The following is a 14,881-nucleotide window of genomic DNA, read 5'->3' on the forward strand; positions in this document are numbered from 1 at the left end:
CTTCCTCTTCTCTCTCTCTCTCTCCCTCCCTCCCACCCCCTTCTCCTTCTTTCTTTTTCTTCCTCTTCTTTCCAAGAGGAAGCCCTCTTTGGGCTATTAGTTATTAAGGAAAAAGAGACTGGCATTCCTTCAAAGGTCCCTCCAGACTGTTTTCTGCAAGATTATGCAGCCCGGGTGGTTTGTGATTAACTGGGAAGCTTGGCACCAGCATGTAAACTGATAAGAGCCATTAAGCACAAATATTTACCCAAAGAAAATAGCCGAGCCAACCTGAACAGCTTCAGGAGCTGCCAAAGAGACCGTCCTGACTCACGAAATGTCAGGGTCAGGCCTGGGTAGGCAGGCAGTCATCTAATTACAAGGTTAGAATCTAACCTTGATTATCGAAGCAGAGAGATCACCATTCCCCCCACCCAACCCCAATCCTAGCCCCGTGCCTGGCTCCGTTGTTCAGAAAAGGATAAACTCCACCACCACTGGCCAGACAAGAAATCTGCAAGTGGTTGTAGCAGCCACGCATTTCGGTTTTAAGGGTATTATTTATCAGCAAGCCAAGCATTCAAGTCCAGGAGGAGAGAGGAGAGACTCTTTCGTTTAGCTTTCTTTTTTAAAAAAAAAAATAAATTCCAGAAAGCTGAGTTTGGGGGCAAGCATCTTGAAACCTGCTCAATGACTCTAGCTCTGCAGTTCATTATTGGCTTCGGTGAGCTCTCCGAAATGGAGGGCGCATTTTAAGGTCAATTCCCCAAGCCATTCTTTTAGGTTAAAAGGGGAAAGGGTGGCTAGCAAGGCACCAGGGTTAAGGAGGAGGTCAACTAGATGACCTGAAGGGCAAACCCTCAGGGGCTGCCCCAAAGAAGAGGGAGTCAAGCTATTCCCCAAAGCACCAGAAGGCAGGACAAGAAGCAACGGATGGAAACTAGTCAAGGAGAGAAGCAACCTGGAACTAAGGAGAAATTTCCTGAGAGTGAGAATAATTAACCAGTGGAACTACCTGCCTCCAGAAGCGGTGAATGCTCCCACACTGGAAGTTTTTAAGAAGAGACTGGACAGCCATTTGCCTGAAATGGTCTAGGGTTTCCTGCCTGAGCAGGGGGTTGGACTAGATGACCTCCAAGGTCCCTTACAACTTTATATTATTATTATTATTAAACTATCTTCTAGAACAGGGGTGTCAAACTCAATTTCATTGAGGGCCGCATCAGCATTGCGGTTGCCCTCAGGGGGCCGGGTGGGTGTGGCCAGGGTGGGCGTGGCCTACTGGGTGGGCGTGGCTAGAGTGTGTATGGCCTACTGGGTGGGCGTGGCCAGCTCTACATCGTTCGCATCAAGGGTGCCTATGGGGGCCTGGGCAGGAGTGGGACAGATCTGAGGGTCTCTGGGCCAGGGCCAAGGCAGTGGGGGCCGTTCCCTCACTGTTTCCAGGATGGCTTCGCGGCCCGCATGAAACCACTTCGCGGGCCGGATGCGGCCCCCGGGCCTTGTGTTTGACATGTCTGTTCTAGAAGGAAGGGGGGGTGGGATGTCTCCAAACTTGGCAACCTTAAGCACGGCTAGCTGAGGAATTCTGGGAGTTGAAGTCCACAAGTCTTAAAGCTGCCAAGTTTGGAGACACATTCTCTCCCCCCCCCCCCCCCGTTCTAGAAGGAAGAAGCTGGAGTTCAGGAAAGGCCAGATCTACATAGGTGGCATGGCTGACCCTTCCACCAAGGTAAACTCTAGATCCGTGGTGGCGAACTGGTGGCACGGGTGCCACAAGTGGCATGCAGAGCCCTCTCTGTGGGCACGCGTGCCGTCGCCCCAGTCCTAAGCCTTCAGCTGGGTTTTATAAAACCTTTTCGCTTTAGGCCTCCGCCGTTTGAAAAAAAAAAAGTTTCAATCAATCAATTTCAACTTCTCCCAGGGGGAAAAAAAAAGATCTCGCAAAGTTGGAATTGATTGATTGAACTTTTTAGTCCCACCCAGTTTGCCGTTACCACCGCAGCCATGCCCACCCAATGGGCCGTGCCCACCCAATGGGCCACACCCACCCGGCACCTAACGATACATAAGTGGGTTTGGGGTTGCAGTTTGGGCACTCGGTCTCTAAAAGGTTCACCATCACTGCTCTATAATCTGGCTGATGGATTCCTTGAAATTGTGGCTGGGCAAATAAATTGTCACGTGCCTTCGTGCGATAGGTCCAAGCACAAAATTGCAGTCATTTGCCTGGCAAATCCCATCAGATGCAGATAGATGCTAATGGGATGTGGGAACCCAGCTGGGATAAAATAACTTGGCCTGTTTATTTTGGGGAGGGGGTGGGGGGGAGGGAAAGGCTCAGTTAACACGGGGAGTTTCATCACGCCGTGATGTTTCAGAACTGGGGTGATGTTGGATCTGTCCTGCAAGTCTTTGTGCAGTTTTCAAAGAGTTGCTCGCCCAACTTGGCCTGCTTAGAATGCCTGGCTGAGGAATTCTGGGAGTTGAAGTCCACAAGTCATAAAAGGACCAAGTTTTACAGATCTTTCTCCTTGAACACCACAGTGCAGTAGCTTAATATTTACAGGCTTGTTTAGCAATCGTTCAAAGTTGCGATGGCACTGGGGAAAGTGACTTACGACCAGTCCTCACACTTACGACCGTCACAGAATTCCCCAGTTACATGATCACAATTTAAGTACTTGGTAACCTGCAAGTCCTTTTGACAACAGAGGCGTCCCAGGGTTACGTGACCGACATTTGCAACCTTCCCAGCCGGCTTCCGACCAGCTAAGTCAATGAGCAAAAGCTGGATTTGCTTAACGACCGTCTGAGTTACTTAACAACCGCAGTGATTTGCTTAACAACTGTGGCAAAAAAAAGCTGTAAAATCGGACACACCTCACTTAACAACCGCCTTGGTGAGAAACGGAAATTCTGTTATCGTTGAGTCGAGGATTACCAGACTTTCAGTCACACTATTACTTAGTATTTTTAGGTTCCTGGAAATTGTACTCTAAAACAAGGTTTAATCATCCTAATTAAGCTCTGAAAATAGTGTCGTCTTTGAACAGACCTTTCGTACAGCTGACATGAAACACACCTACAATTAAACAAAGAGCACAGCATACTTTTAAAACCAGCGGCTCAGATGTATGCAAAAATAATAATAATGCACAGTTGACTTGCCTAATATTTTCTTAGCAGAAAAAAGAATTTTCTCTTGTTTACACATACCAGCTTTGCCCAAGTAATTCCCCGTCAATGTACCAGGAAGTTTTTTTTTATTATTACTGTGTGTACTTTGGTTTACATATGTATAATCTAACCTTTCTCCCGGACCATGAAAGCCACTTCTTCCAACCCCAGTTGTGGGAACCCAGACATAGTAGTTGTGTAAACCACGGCTTATGATTTTGCCTTGTTTAAACCAAGCCACAGCTGTTTGTAAATCATGTTTTCTTACAAAAGCATACAAAAGCTGTCAGTCTGCACGAGACACCTGGCTTTGCATGACATTCTCTAGAAATGATGGGGCCAGCAGTTCGATCCTGACCAGCTCAAGGTTGGACTCAGCCTTCCATCCTTCCGAGGTCGGTAAAAATGAGGACCCCGATTGTTAGGGGCAGCAGGCTGACTGCAAACGGCTTAGAGAGGGCGGTAAAGCACTGTGAAGCGGTATATGAGTCTAAGGGCTAATGCTATTCATGGGGGAAAGGTACCATGTGAGTTGGATCTTATTCCCCCGTTGTTCCAGTTGCGGGTGAGATGCTGGGTGGCGGTGCAAAAAGGCAGCTCCGTTTACTTTAGCTGCCTTTACCTGGCGCACAGCCCAGATCAGGTTAGTCACACAAAGCTTGTATTCAGGTGCAGGGCAAAATAGGACACAGTTCTATTTCCCCACACACACACACACACACACATACACAAGGATGTCAAACCTTGCAATATTTCCTTTTATGTCTGAAGATAATGAATTTGCAAAAGCTTCCAGGATAGGCTCTCTCGGCCTTAGGCGCAGGAATGCTGAAGAGACTAAAGCGGGGAGAGGCTACCAGACAAGGCGAAGAGGTGTGCCCTGCCTTGGGCAAAAAACAAAACAATAAGAAAAGCTGCCTTGGAGGCTTCCTGTTCAAAAAGATGAGTGGGAAATAAAAGAAAAACCCAACTTTTTTCTCTCTCTCTCTCTCTCTTTGGCTTTGAAAGGGAGATGAGCACCGGCCCACTAGAGTTGGAAACGACGAGCACGCATGTGCGGGGGGGGGGGGGGGGGAACCTTTACCTTTACCTTTATTATAGCTTGTCCTCGACGTAAGACCACAATCAAGACTAGAATTTCCATTGGTTTTCTTTTTATTATATATGATATTTTGTTCAAGACAAGGTTAAAATACGAAATAGCAAAAAAAACAAAAACCCAAAAAAATCCAAAAGAATTTCCATCATTAAGCCAGGCGGTTAAGTGAGTTGCACCCAGTTTTATGACCTTTTTTGCCACAACTGTTGAATGAATCGCGGTCATTAAGTGGATCAGGCATTTCTCCCCCACCCCCCCATTGACTTCGCATGGCTGGCGGGGGAATTCTGGGAATTGAAGTCCACAAAGTCTTCAAAGCTGCCAGGTTTGGAGACTCCTGGCGCAGGGTATTGTCGAGGTGGATGATATATTCTGCAGATCCCACCATTATGGTTCAAAATGGCAAACACTTTGCTAAAAACGGCCCTTTAAGGAAACAGCCGTCCTGTGGTATTCTGTTTTTATTTTATCCTTATTTAGTTCCTTGTGGTAGAGGGGCGGCTCTACATGTTTGCTTAATAAAGTGGTAAATTCTGATCAAAGTATGGACGCAAATAAGTAACTATAAATCACAGGAGTGTAACAGGTCCCACGTTTCATAGTGTGATATTATACAAATTTATATGGTTGCCCAATTCACACACGGTGGATTTTATTAAATTGACTCCCCGACTCCCAAATGTTCTTGCAAGGAAAAAAAAACAGCTTGGAAATACAGGTAGTCCTCGACTTACAACAGTTCATTTAGTGACCATTCAAAGTTACAACAGCACTGAAAAAATGGACAGGACTATTTTTCACACATCCGTCGCAGCATCCCTTACAGTCACACGATCGAAATTCAGACGCTTGGCCGCTGACTCAGACTTATGATGGTCACAACGTCCCGGGGTCATGTGATCCCCTTTGACAACCTTCTGACAAGCAAAGTCAATGGGGGGGGGAGCCAGATTCACTTAACCAACCGCAATGATTCGTTTAACAACTGTAGCGAGGAAGGTCATAAAACAGGGCAAAATTCACTTAACGAATGTTTCACTTAGCAATGGAAATGTTAGGGCTCAATTGTGGCCATAAGTCAAGGACTGCCTGTGGTATCTTTCTTTAGGGAGCTCTTTCTAGAGAGGCAAGAAAGTCGTAAAGCTAAGAAAAAGTTCCAGCAAGAAAGAAAGAAAAATGCAAATAGGGTCACATACTTAAGTTTGCTGTCAGTATTTACCCACCGATTTGGGTCTCAAGATTTTGACTTGGGCAAAAACAGAAACGAACAAACAAAACCAACCCCATGTTCCTGTCCAAAGCCAACAGGTTTTCCATCTGGGAATTCAGCCAGGAGTCAGAACTCAGAGTTAACCCTTTCTCAGCCTCTTGAGAAAATAAAACTATGTTTCCATACTCCTAACACGGGTTTCTTTTACCTACAATCAATATTGCCAGGGGACTAGTAGATTAAAAGTGGGATTGGTCCAATCATCTAATCAATCAAATATTGCAATCCTAAAATTCCAGGCCCTTGAGGCAAATCAAACCATAGAGAGCCAGTTTGGTTTGCTGGTCAAGGCGCCAGGCTAGAAACTGGGAGACGGTGAGTTCTAGTCCTGCCTTAGGCGTGAAAGCTGGCTGGGTGACTTTGGGCCAATCACCAGGAGACTGTGAGTTCTAGTCCCGCCTTAGGCATGAAAGCTGGCTGGATGACTTTGGGCCAATCACCAGGAGACTGTGAGTTCTAGTCCTGCCTTAGGCATGAAAGCTGGCTGGGTGACTTTGGGCCAATCATCAAAGACTGTGAGTTCTAGTCCCGCCTTAGGCATGAAAGCTGACTGGCAGACTTTGGGCCGATAGCTCTTTCCCAGCCCAACCAACCTCTCAGGGTTGTTGTTGTTGTGGGAAAACCAGGAGAAGGAAAGAGTATTAAGTACGTTCACCACCCTGTGTTATTTATAAAAATAATGAAGGCAGGATAAAACGAATCTAAATTTTTAAAAAAAACTTTTTAAAAAACTCATTTCCTCAATTTCGGGAGTCTCAACCTGTCATTCCGTAATGCAATTTGCAATTTATGGGAGCACCGGACAAGCTACAAGCATATCGGGTCCCATTTCAGATGCCGAAGACTTGCAGCAACCTTTTAAGCCACCCGCCCCTCCTGTGCTACACACGCATGCACAGACCACCTGCCGAAAACAGACAGACAGACACCTGCCGATTCCACAGGCTGCTCGGATCTCTGAGTTGAGCAAGCTGGGAAACGCTTGCTTACATAAGGCTTCCCGAGAAAATGTTAATTGTCATGAGCAGACATGACTCAGCTGCGGTTGCAAAGGCCCAGCTGGAAACAGCAGCCCTTCAAGTCCCAAGCAGGGGGGAAACCAAGCCACAACTTTATACACACCAGAACAGACAGTGCACAATTACCCGGCAGAAGCAGGCTTCAGATAATAACGGAGTGTACGTGTGTGTGTGGAAGGAGGAAAGCTGTGGCTTCAAAAATAACCCTGCTCTTCTCCAGAAGTGCTTTTGGCGACTGAGATCGGACCTAACTTTTGACTACTGAAGGGAAGGGGTGAGTGCCTGCTTGCCTGCTTTTGAAAACCAAACTCCGGCTTCACAGTTTCTGGAGATTTGCCACTAGGTGCCGGGAAGAAGGACAAAGATCAGGAGAATCCACATAGGAACCGGCACCGGCTTTTCCCCCTTCAGGATGGGGAACTTTTAACAGCTGTCAATGGAGAAGCCAGAGTCACTTAACAACCCTGTTACTAACTTAACAACTGTAGTGATTCCCTTAACAACTGTGGCAAGCAAGGTCCTTAAAACGGGGCAAAATTCAGTGAACAAATATCTTAACTCAGCAATTTAGGGCCCTACTATGGTTCTAAGTCAAGGATCACCTGTAACAGGAGCTCACCCCGGTAATATAGTGCTCGGGAGTCAAACCCTGAAAAGCTGACCAGTTGAGCCATTCTCTCTCTCTCTCTCTCTCTCTCTCTCTCTCTCTCACACACACACACACACACACACACTCTCTCACACACACACACACCCTGAACCATATTGGGAAGGAAACCCTGTGCCTCGTCTCGCCTGTTGCTGATGCCCTACTATGGTTCTAAGTCAAGGATCACCTTTAACAGGAGCTCAGTCCCGTTATATAGTGCTTGGGACTCGAACCTGAAAAGCTGATCAGTTGAGATCTCTCTCTCTCTCTCTCTCTCTCTCTCTCTCTCTCTCTCTCTCTCTCTCTCACACACACACACACACACACACACACACACACTGAACCATATTGGGAAGGAAACCCTGTGCCTCGTCTCGCCTGTTGACGATGCCGCCGATCCAGGGCCCGGGCTGCCTGGCGGGCGGGCGAATCTGACTCATGTGTTTCTGGACGGGCCAGCAAAAGACCTCAGGAGGAAAGCATGCGATCCTTCTTGTCGTCCACCATTTGCATCGTGTGCCAGGAACACTCAACCCCTCCCGCTGCACTGAAACAACAACGGGTGTGGCAGAGAGAACAGGATTTTTTTTTCCCCTTTCCCCTTATCATGGCAGACAGCTTGAGAACAGCTTTGCTTGATTCCCAAGCTACTTTGCAAGATGGTGGCAGCTCAACTTCTGGAAGGTAGTTGGCAAACAAAAAAACAAAACGAAACAGCCGCAGCCTCTTGATCCAGCGTTCCACCTGGCATCTGCTCCTTTCTTTCATAATTCCTCTGGGGAAAGAGAGGTAGGATCCGAGATCCTTTTTTTTTTCCAGGATCACAAACATCATGAAGATAAACGAACATGCTGTTCCCTATACCAGGGGTCTCCAACCTTGGCAACTTTAAGACTTGTGGACTTCAACTCCCAGAATTCCTCAGCCAGTCAAGCTGGCTGAGGAATTCTGGGAGTTGAAGTCCACAAGTTTTAATGTTGCCAAGGTTGGGGACCTCTGCCCTATACTGTATGTAAAGCAGGGGTTGTTTTTTCCCCTTAACAGTGGCAAACTTTAAGATGGGTGGACTTCAATTCCCAGAATTCCCCAGCCTTTATGGCTGGCCCTGGGGAATTCTAGGAGTTGAGAAACACTGGTCTGTGTCATTCTGAGAGCTTAAAGAGCTTTCTTGGAATGGAACTCAGATGCGAATAACAAATCCCCAGTCGGATTGCAATTTTAAGAGGTGCAGACTTCCAACTCCCAAGAATTCCCCACCCTTCAGGGCTGGCTGAGGAATGCTGGGAATTGCGGTCCACCCAACTTCAAGCGGTCAAAGCGGAAAAACCCTGATGTTGGAAGCATTTCAGGACAATCCCATTGTCCTATTTATAGGTGAGAGGAGCGAAGAAGCTCAAGGGCGGCTTGGTGTGAATCTGTGGCAGAAGCCACATCCGCTGCACAACCGCAAGGTGCATTTTGGAGGGAATGCAGCAGGACTCCAGGGCCGAGGGAAAAAACCCATTTGGCAAAAGGAATCGCAACCAGGCAGACCTACTTGCAGATGGCTTAAAGTCTGTCTTTTGTAAATAAAAAGAAACAAAGAAAAACCATTTGGGGTCCCCCCCCCCCATGTGATTCATCCTCAAAGTAGTAGCCCCAGACATCTGGTCTCTAGGATTATTCTTCAACCATGTCAGAAGCCCCTTCCAATTTCTTTTCAAGTCTGCCTCTCCTTATTGCCATCTGGGCATCAGATCAATTGTCTTCCACAGGAGTGGATCCGCAGGTAACACTAAACCAGGGGTAGGCAACCTTGGCTCTTTTATGACTCGTGGACTTCAACTCCCAGAATCCCTGAGCCAGTTCTGAAAGCTGAAGTCCACGCGTCATAATTATTACCCCTGTGACTAAACCTTTGAAACAGTTGTGGCCAGAGAATCCCAACGTTATCTTCTGCCTCCAGGAGAAAGGGTGGTTTCAACATGTTCCTTAACTCAGTTATTTTAGGCTTATCAACAGCCCTGGAGCTGGTCTCTTGTGTTAAATAACAATCCCCTTGGGGGGGAACAGATAACCTTCTATAAATAGGAAGATAAATCGTGCTTTGTCTCTGCTCCCATTCTCTATTTTTGGGAAGTATTGTTGATTGGTTATGTAACTTATTTCACAGAAGCTTGTGTGTTTTGCGAAACCTTGGCTTGTTTGCTTTTCAAAACACAGGTCTTCATTATTCTTTTTTTTATTATTTGTTTTTGCACATCAGCTGTTTCTCATAGATGGAAGGCCAGTTGCATGCTGAGTGGGGAAAATCTGGGAGCTGAAGTCTCCGCTAGTTTTCAGGTTGCCCAGGTTGGAGACCCTTGGCATACAGCACACTCCTGCCACTTCAAGGAGGTTTGTTCAAGGCATGCTAATGAAATAAAGACAGCTGTAGAAGCTCCAGACATTGGAGGATTTCTATGTGCAAACAGCCAGAGACGTGAGTATAAAAGCAACGACTGATGGAAGGCTCTGATCAGATTCCATCCACCCTACTTCAATAAACCCAGATGTTAACCGATCGCACGGTGCTTTAAACGCAGGTGCCGCTGACGTATACCAACAACAAAAATTGTATAGTAAATGGGATTTCGTCTAAATAAGCCATGGCAGGAGCTACATCTACTATGTCTGGTTCAGAAAGCTCCGGATATGCAGTGCAAACAATCCCTACCAGCATTAGGTAGATAATACTTGGTGATAGAGATGAAAAGGTGGGCGGGAAGGGTTAAGGAGGAGAAGGAGGAAGAGGAAGAGAAGCAAAAGGAATAGAGGGGAGGAGAAGAGAAAGGAGAAGAAAAAGGAGGAATATTCTGAACCTGCTCCCCCAACCCAACCCTCCTTGGTCTTAGCCAACTATAGGTTAAAGAAGGCAACGCTAAGGTGCTTATAGGATTATCACTCAGCAGATAGGGGGGAAAATTATTTTTTTATTTTTTATTTTAATTTTAATTCCATTTATATCCCGCCCTTCTCCGAAGACTCAGGGCGGCTTTACAAACTTAGCAGTATCTAATATCTGCATGTTCAAAAATCTGTAGTGTACCTGCATTCAAGCAAGGAAGTTCCTGGTGTTGTCAAGCGTCAATGGATTCAAACTAATTTTCTACATGTTCGTTTATTTCTCAAGACAAAGAATTCAGTGAACCTGACCAAAAATATTTCACTACTGTGCTCCATATTGCCTCAAGACACGCTAATGCTGTAATTAAAGGAGGAGCCTAAGCACCAGCACAGGAAATCCTCAAAATATCACACAGAAGTACAGAAAAGTCAACATTACCCTTATATATACATAACATCGGAGCTAAAAGAGCTTTAGAGGTTTCCGAAAAAAGGAAACACATCTTCCGATTTTTGACAGAGATCAAGTGCTTACAGTATAAAGATGACGATCCAAGGGAAAGTACACTACTGTCCTACACACACAGACAGACACACACACACACACACACACACACCCTGCACACAGTTCTGTAGAATTCACCTTCAAGGACCTGGACCGAAACGACGATGACAAAATGCTATCCTTTTCCAAAAGTCGTTTAGGCAGCCTGGCTTTCTGAAATAAATCCCATTTTTGCAACATTACACTTCCGAAATAGTTAATAATGCACTGTCTCAACTACTGGCGTTATCAGTTTTGCTCAGGACCCAATGAAAATGGGAAAAAATGGAAAATATTGCCAATTCTAATAGTGAATTCTGGGAGTTGAAGTCCACAAGTCATAAAAGAGCCAGCGTTGCCTACCCTTGGACTACACTGTCCAACCACATCATATTTCCCTAAGCCATGGAGTCATTGTTCCCATTCTTAAATCATTCATGTGCAACTTCTTTGCTAAACAGGGACATTAGTAGCCATAGACAAAGTTATCGAAACATTATACACACAGACACACTTATACACACCAAACTGGGTCTTTTTAAAATATTAATGCAGCATTATTTTTATCATTATAATCTCAAAAGTCTGAGTTCACGACAATCAAGAAGTTCTGTGGGTTACGTTAACCATTCAGGCTGTGGATTTTTAAAGCTATAACCAAACGCTCAGGGTGCTATTTACGTTAACACAAAGGGAAAGTAACCTCCAAGGCCTGAAAGTAAAAACAAACTTTCGTCAGTCCTTTCGTCAGGGAGCCTTTCTGAAAAAACGAATAATTTAATGGCAAAAAATGTGCATGTATCGACATTTTAGAAAACCAGATAATTAGGATGTTTAAAAACAAGAAACGTCTTTATTTAGTGCTTCTGAAGTTTTATTTTTCCTCGTCAATGTATTACATAAAACATAAAGCACTTCTTTATTGGTTGGGAAGTAACAATTTTCAGTCTCATTCGTAAAATTAATATTGCCAACATTTGGGTTTTTAAATTTTTTTTTAAAAATGTCCACTTTTAACTGTGGCCTGATTCAGGTAAGCTAACCCGTGATCCTGTCACCGTAGGAGCTACAATTTTTACTGTATGGAGACCTGCCAATTTGCCGCCTCCTTTTATGACTTCCTCAATAAAAAGTCTGTTTTCAGGAGCCTTCCCTGCCTAGCGATTGGCTGCTTTGTTAATTAACTGCTGCACAGTTAAGTCAGCTTTTAGTATTTTGTCATGCATCCTCTTAAATAGGATTTTTGTGTTCTGCAAAATGGTAGTCCTGATTAGTCATGAGGTCTGTAGCCTTTTCAGCAGAAAAGTGCCCAATAAAATCAAATGCAAAGAAATAATGATTTACTGTTAGTGGAGTGCCAAGGTCTCTCCCTCCCTCCTTCTCAATTGCCTCCAATTCAGAACACTTCATGAGAATAATCTGAATGAGAACTTAAAACATTCTGCAAAATCCTAACAACTGCAAAACAAACGAAGCACCTAATCTCTATTTAACGCAACTGGCTTAGATTCAAAGTCATTTGAGCTATGGTGCCAGAGAAGACCTCCTGTTTATTCCCTGGACATCAGGGGTGACTAACAGGCATGGCACTAGAAGCCAAAAATCACAAAACTGCGTCTCACTTACTTTGGACATGTCCCTTGGGGGGGGGGGAGAGGAGGAGAGGAAGCAATGACATTTAGAAGAGTTAAACGAGGGGAAAAGGGAACTAGGCTGCCAGAGAACACCGTGTCTGGACACCATGAAAGCTGACACCAGCCAGAACACAGAATAATTCAAAGCAGTGCAAGATCAGAAGATGAGGCGAGACCTGGCCCTTAGAATCGCCAAGTCAGACTTGACTGAACGGACAACAACATCATCATCACCATCAGTATAACCCAGGAAAAGGGTACTGGGAACAAGGGATCTTTGCTTACCATGCCGCCAAGGGTCTTTAGGCTCCACAGCACCAGACACGATGTCTTCATCAGAAGGGAAAGTCACATGCTTTGCCCCGGGCTTAAGCTTCCCCTCATCCACAAGTGGAGAACCCTGATTTAATAGGTCATCTGCTGGTGTGTCCCCGCTTGCTGCTTCCAAGCTTAGGCAGCCGTTCTGAGGAGAGGACTCAGCTTTGTCAGGCAAAGGCTTATTTTGCTCGGAAGCAGACGGGTCCTTGTCCCTAAGGCCTTCTTGAGCAGTCGTCGTCCCAAGAGGTTCTGCCACCGAAGAGGTGTCGTTGCCATCAGCCACTTCGCTGACCAGTGACCGTTCCTGCTGATGGTTCAAAGTCTCCAACGATTTCAAGTCCTCCTCTGCCCCATCACAGCTCTCTTGCAGGTCCTCGTTTAAAGAACACACAGTACAACGCTCTACAGTATCCCTGACATGATCCTTCTGGGAAGGAAGGCTCTCAGCACTGTTGGAACAAAACTCCTTAGTGTCTTGAAACGTCTTCCTGCCATCTTGGCTATTGTTCAGTTGGGAAGCAGCCCAGGAGTCAGAGCCCCCCAAAAGGGTCCCCTCTTCCTCCTGCACAGCAGGAGCGGGCAGGAGCAGCAGCACACGGTCCCCCTCAACAGCTTTGCCTTGTTGCTGTACAGGTGAAACCTGCACACACTCCATAGCCAAGCAGGTGAGATGGGTCTCTGACAAAGGGGGAGCTCCTTCTTCCCTTCTCATGAGTCCTTTGGAGTCATTACTCAGGAACAGAACTCACCTTTCCTTGCTATCTTTTTGCTGCCCACCCCTTCAGGAAAGGGGAGAAAAGAAGGAAAAAAAAAGCTCTCACGTTTTCCAGGCCTTCTCCTTATAAGCAGTAGTGAAGAGGGACTGCGCTCTTCTTGAACCAAAGGAAGCCACTGCATGAAGCATGAGTGAAGATTAAAAGAAACTGGGGACAGGGGAGGAGGATAAAGAGATAGAAAGCAAGGGTAAAGTAAAACCCTCCGTTGAGATTAGAAGGAAGCGACTGTTAGGAGAGACACAGCATCAAGGGAACAACCCGGATTGGGGAGAGGGATGAATTATGGGGAGCTGAGGATAATCAATGGGTCCCACAGCAATCCCTTTCTAGCCTGCAAAACAAAGAATGCCGTTCGGTTTCATTATCCTTCCCAGGAAAAAAGGATCAGGTAGGGTAGGCATAAGCCGGAAATGCATCGGACTAAATAACCGGACGATAAAACACGTCTCACAGCAGCTCTCCCACAGCAAAGAGGGAAAGCAAAAGGAAAGTTTACACAACCACGAACCGCAAGGCCCACAAAATAAATAAGCCGCAGCTGACAGAAGTCCAATAAAAGCACCACGACGGTCCGCTCTTGGTGCAGAAAAGTTTTTTTTAAAAAAATAAAATAAAATAACGGGGTGGTGGTGGTGAGAGATACTTTTTGCAGAAGCATGCACGTGCAATTGGCTCCTGCAAGGAAAAGTTGGGGGGAATTATTCCACCCACCCGCCCCCCGAGGTACGAAGTCAGTTTTGGGGCGAGAGGAAGAGAGAAATATATATATTTTAAAAAAAGGGTTACCGTCCACTGGGTGGGGAGGGGGAGAAGGAAGGAAGGAGGGGTGGCGGGAGGTGTCAAGAGAAGGAACCCCTCCGGGTATAAACAAGCAGGAGCTCCGGGAGCGGCCAGGCGAAGCAAAGAGAGCGTCCCGGGAAAGGCTTCCTATTTGGGCTTTCCTCCCAGGAGCGGAGCCTGGGGAAGCCCCTTCCCCACTTTCTTCGGGACGAGACGGGCGGCGGCAGGAGAGAGGCCGCCGGGTTGAAATACGCACCCGGAGGAGCAGCGGAGCGCCGGGAGGCAGGAGGGCGGGCAAGCGGGAGGCCAAAGCCGCTCACGAGGCAGAGAAAGGGCGGAGGAGACGACGCCGCCTCAGCCAGGTGCGGACGCGAAAGAAGCCGCCTCTCCCTGCCGCCGCCGCCGTCGCCGCCAGGACTAAGTGCGCTTGCGGCCTGCGCATCGGCCGACGCACTTTCGACAAAGGCTTAGCCGGGTGGCTCGGCTTTCGTTCCCGCTCGTCTCCCCCAAGCCGTGTGCGGGCCTCGGATCGCGCGTCATTTGTAGCGGGATTCCCACGCCCGGCTTCCCCGAGGAGGCTCCCACGCTTATTTTTATTTTTATTTTTTTCCCCGAGTTTGGCGAATCAGCGAGCGAGTTTTGCGAGCTAGCGCGCGGAGCGACCCGACCCCTCCTCCTCCCGCCGCTGCTGCTGCTGCTGCTGCCTGGCCTCCCGCTCGCCCCCCCTCCCCTCCCGACTCCAGGAGTGAAAGCGCCTGGTTTGGGTTT

At 46.9% G+C, this 14,881-nt stretch overlaps 1 protein-coding gene across 2 annotated transcripts in view; it reads right to left on the reverse strand.

Annotated features, from left to right (window-relative positions):
• The window catches only part of PPP1R37 (protein phosphatase 1 regulatory subunit 37), a 35,329-nt gene extending 20,484 nt beyond the window's left edge, over window positions 1-14,845 (reverse strand). Inside the window, exons 1-2 of one of the 2 annotated variants that reach the window (XM_083369382.1) lie at window positions 14,370-14,845; window positions 12,525-13,480 (exon numbers count right to left, since the gene is read on the reverse strand). In XM_083369382.1, coding sequence (XP_083225508.1) covers window positions 12,525-13,269 — 745 coding nt within the window. In that variant the 5' untranslated portion in view covers window positions 13,270-13,480; window positions 14,370-14,845. Of the gene's footprint in view, window positions 1-12,524; window positions 14,158-14,369 lie in introns of those variants that run through there. The other variant, XM_083369381.1, reaches the window with a different exon arrangement.
• Between the last annotated feature and the right edge of the window lie 36 nt (window positions 14,846-14,881).

This window comes from Vipera ursinii, assembly GCF_947247035.1.
Source record: "Vipera ursinii genome assembly, chromosome: 9".
NCBI lineage: Eukaryota > Metazoa > Chordata > Lepidosauria > Squamata > Viperidae > Vipera > Vipera ursinii.